Below are 3,653 nucleotides of genomic sequence, written 5' to 3' on the forward strand. Positions count from 1 at the left end.
ACGTAAAAGTCGGATCATTATTTATCATAATAAACCAACACTTTATTTTACGTTTTGCAACTCTAATTAATTTGTTTGACAAATTATCAGCCTTATTTGACAACTAAACACGAATATTGCTTTAGACAAGCAAAGAATATTGCAATGCTGTATTCGCATTGCTATACTTAAATTTAGTTAGTAATAACATTCTTCACCTCATAAACGCGATTTTATGGGAATCATAAGTAAGGAAAATTATAAATTACATATTTTAAAAAATGTTATAACACAATTTTTAGATAACACTGCTGTAATGGTTTGGTTTTTATTTAACAGTGTGAGAAATACAGTCCCAGCAGCTTGTATTTTGCCGTGCAGGGTGGCCTTCAGGTCATTCTGCTAGTTCTTAATGCTTTCTGTAGTGCTTTTGCTTGTTAGGAATTCAGCAAATACCCAAGACGCTACAGCTGCGCCTTTGGCATTTCGATGCAAATAAACCGCCAAAGTGCATGCTGTAAGGTTACATTTTGAAAGTTGTAAATCACTTCCGTCCGTTTCCACTGTACCATTGAATAAATTTTAATGTAAACATTTATTGTACTCTAACAAGTTATCAGTAAATAAATCCAAGGTGATGGAAGTTTGTCAACTATATTGCAGAATACAATGAGGTTGTTAAAGTTTGAAATATTTCTTGTCGTTTAAAATATAAATGTGATCATAATAAGCCACCTAAAGCTGCACTGCTCGATAAAAACTTGAAAATAAGAGGCACTAACCATCGTAATTTTAGCAACCAAATTTAACAAATCAATACTTTTTACATCCTTGTATAAGTTGATTTTTAATTCTTACGGCCAGTATCTCATTTTCGGATTCATTTTTAGGCCAATTGACATAACGAGAGTAGACGTGAAGACTCAAGTGATAGTACATTAGATTTGCAAATTTTGTGTTACGTTAGAATGCTAATAATTGTTTAGGATTCCATTTCTATATAATTAAACTGCACAATGTAACATGATTCGATAGGTTGAAATAAGATTAGCACCCATAAAATTTTCATTTCGCACAAACCGCCTACTTAAATCCTATTAATAGGCATGCAATAAGTCATGACTATGAGATATTGGATTTAACTGATTGAGATTCGTGTTCAAAGCATACAAGGAAGTGTTGAAATAAAGCCCCCATTGCACACCATGCTAATGTCGTTTTACTGTTCAAAAGCTAAATTGTATAAGATGGCAAAAAAATACTTCAAAATTTATCCAGTATTTTCAATTAATCGGAAGCCTTATGACTGCTGTTTTCTTAGGATTATTTTATGCCCCTAAATGTGGATATCAGCAAAAAATTACCTCTATCTAAAAGACTATAGGCATTTTTGAAAAAGATTGCGCCTTTAGAATAGTTCATGCTCAAAATGATCAAAGGAAAAGTGCTAATCAGCATTTGGGATACAAAGGCTGCTTTTAAATTTGACATGTACAGTTGGAAAATATGGTTGCTACCAATTACATATATACCACACGTCACTTACCATAGATTGCATGTCTAACTTAGTTTTCATTTTACTGGCATACCTCGAAAAAAATATGCATTGTAAGCAATGAACTTGGTGGCTACAAAACTTCTTGACTAAGAAATGCACTTAAAAGCAGCAGTTTATTTGAAAGTTATTAATAGTCAGTCTTTGTATTGCACAAAATTAGGGCAATTTGTGACTTGTCCAATTTTTCATTATATAACCCTGAAACAGTGGTAAACGAGGCACAATGCCGTACCATCCATTATCTCACCTTAGGTCTTCCACACGAGCTTCTTTACTTATAAAAATTAAGCAGCAATGCTAAAACATCCCTTCTTCTTTTTGATTCCTAATGCTGAAGCATGTAATGCTGGAAGCAGTTTACCATTTAACCATTGAAGTTGCTGTCAAATAAAGGAATTAATGCACTTAAGCACTGTCATATAGTATGTTGATTAATGAGTATTGAGTAAAAATTTGCAGCACTAATCAAAGTGAGAAAAAGTTATACGGTGCCATTTCTTCATAGCTGTCGATCTAAACAGCCTGAAGTGATGTTTTTGAATATCTTCTTTTATTATACTTAAACTTAATGTAAAGGAATTCGCAAAACGCTCGGATTAGTCACTCTGTGCAAGTGCTTTAATGAGGATGAAAGTGCAAATTCTAGTAAGTTCTTTCAACTTTTCTTCAAAAAAATGAGTTTGTTTTCGCTACTGGATTTTATCTTCTTCCCTGAAATCTTTTCTCTAACGTAATTAAGAGTTGTATCATAAAGGTAATGCAAAAAGCTGGGTACAAAAAAATTTCACATTGTTTTAAAAACACGCAAGCGTCACTGCTGCGTCGGTTTGTTTCAACTACTGCTGGGCATGTGGGTGCATCCTTTAGCCTACACAAACATGATGGTCGTCCCCCACTCCCTGCGTCTCCCTCCTAACCTTATACCCAGTCCCGTCCTCAGAGCCTTTGAGGTGTACCGCTACTTCTTTCTTTTCTCTCTTGGGGCGTGTGTGAGAGCGCGCATGAACTCGCGGACTCACCCGCCAACTTCAAAGTGATGGGCTGCTGATCGATGCACACATTTTGTATGTCCGCACACATACGCACACCCATGCACGCGCACTAATGGCTTCCGCGCACAAACGCTGGCGGCAATTACACGCCTAGATCAAAGGAAGACCAGACGCCTCTGTTCCTACCACCATCATCACCACTACCACCACCACCGACACCACACCATTCCTACCACCCAGGCATCATCAGCATGCTCAATGGCTTGAGCTCAAGCTCGCGTCACAAGTCGGAAAGGGAACGAGGTAACGAGATTAAGGCGTCCTCTAACCATTGCCAATGATTAAATCCGGTATAGCATTTGTAACAGTGTTGGCCTTACAGATATTCTGTCAGCTAGCCTAAGGCAAAGTAGTAAGGTTAAAGTTAAGGACAATTTTACAAAGATCGATTGTTCTGTGATACGACAGGCATACGCAGGCACAGTTAAGGAGATAAAGCAACGCTCAATTAAAGTGAACTTACATGATAAATGCATGTAGTTAGATGGAATCAACAAAACTTTTTAGGAGCTTTAGTAATTCTCAGAGTAAGTTTAGATTTGAGGCAAAATAACTTAATTGCATCTATAACAACATTCGTGCAAATTATTACTCAGGAAGGTCTTCATAAAGTGGTGGGATTTGAAAGAATTATGTTTTACTTTAGAGGGTAAATTCGTAAAATTTAGTGATCATAGCTTTTCTTAACTTAAGCCTAATATCATGCTAAGTATTAAATATTCGCTGTAATAATTATGGGAACTTCCTTGAGAGCATCAAATTATTTTATGCAGATCTTTTGTAAGTTAGATTTCTATTCCTTAAGCTAAGCATGATAGTTCCTCACACCATCTGTAGGCCAGGCTAACTCTCATTTGATTACTTTTAATAATGTGGTCTAATATATTTCAAAAATACCAAATACCTTTACGGTCGATATAAAATTGTGTGAAATATAATTTTTTACACTCAGTTCGCGACTTTGTTCTAATACACCTAGACAAAGGTCTCATTTATTTTTAACCATGTGAATTACTTTTTATTATTTTTATATTTAGTAAGTACCTAATTTTAAGTGTTATTAG

General features: G+C 35.4%; 1 protein-coding gene across 1 annotated transcript in view; it reads right to left on the minus strand. All coding sequences in view use genetic code 11, as the record gives it.

Moving 5' to 3' along the window:
* Window positions 1-1,101: 1,101 nt before the first annotated feature.
* EGR_02114 (hypothetical protein) overlaps window positions 1,102-3,653 on the minus strand; it is a gene marked incomplete at both ends in the record, with an annotated part of 2,865 nt that continues 313 nt past the window's right edge. Inside the window, 5 exons of the mRNA XM_024491363.1 lie at window positions 1,102-1,212; window positions 1,526-1,635; window positions 1,842-1,917; window positions 3,494-3,564; window positions 3,605-3,633. Of these exons, the coding sequence (XP_024354216.1) occupies window positions 1,102-1,212; window positions 1,526-1,635; window positions 1,842-1,917; window positions 3,494-3,564; window positions 3,605-3,633 (397 nt within the window). The remainder of the gene's footprint in view (window positions 1,213-1,525; window positions 1,636-1,841; window positions 1,918-3,493; window positions 3,565-3,604; window positions 3,634-3,653) is intronic.

This window comes from Echinococcus granulosus (genome assembly GCF_000524195.1).
Source record: "Echinococcus granulosus chromosome Unknown EG_S00009, whole genome shotgun sequence".
NCBI classification, from domain to species: domain Eukaryota; kingdom Metazoa; phylum Platyhelminthes; class Cestoda; order Cyclophyllidea; family Taeniidae; genus Echinococcus; species Echinococcus granulosus.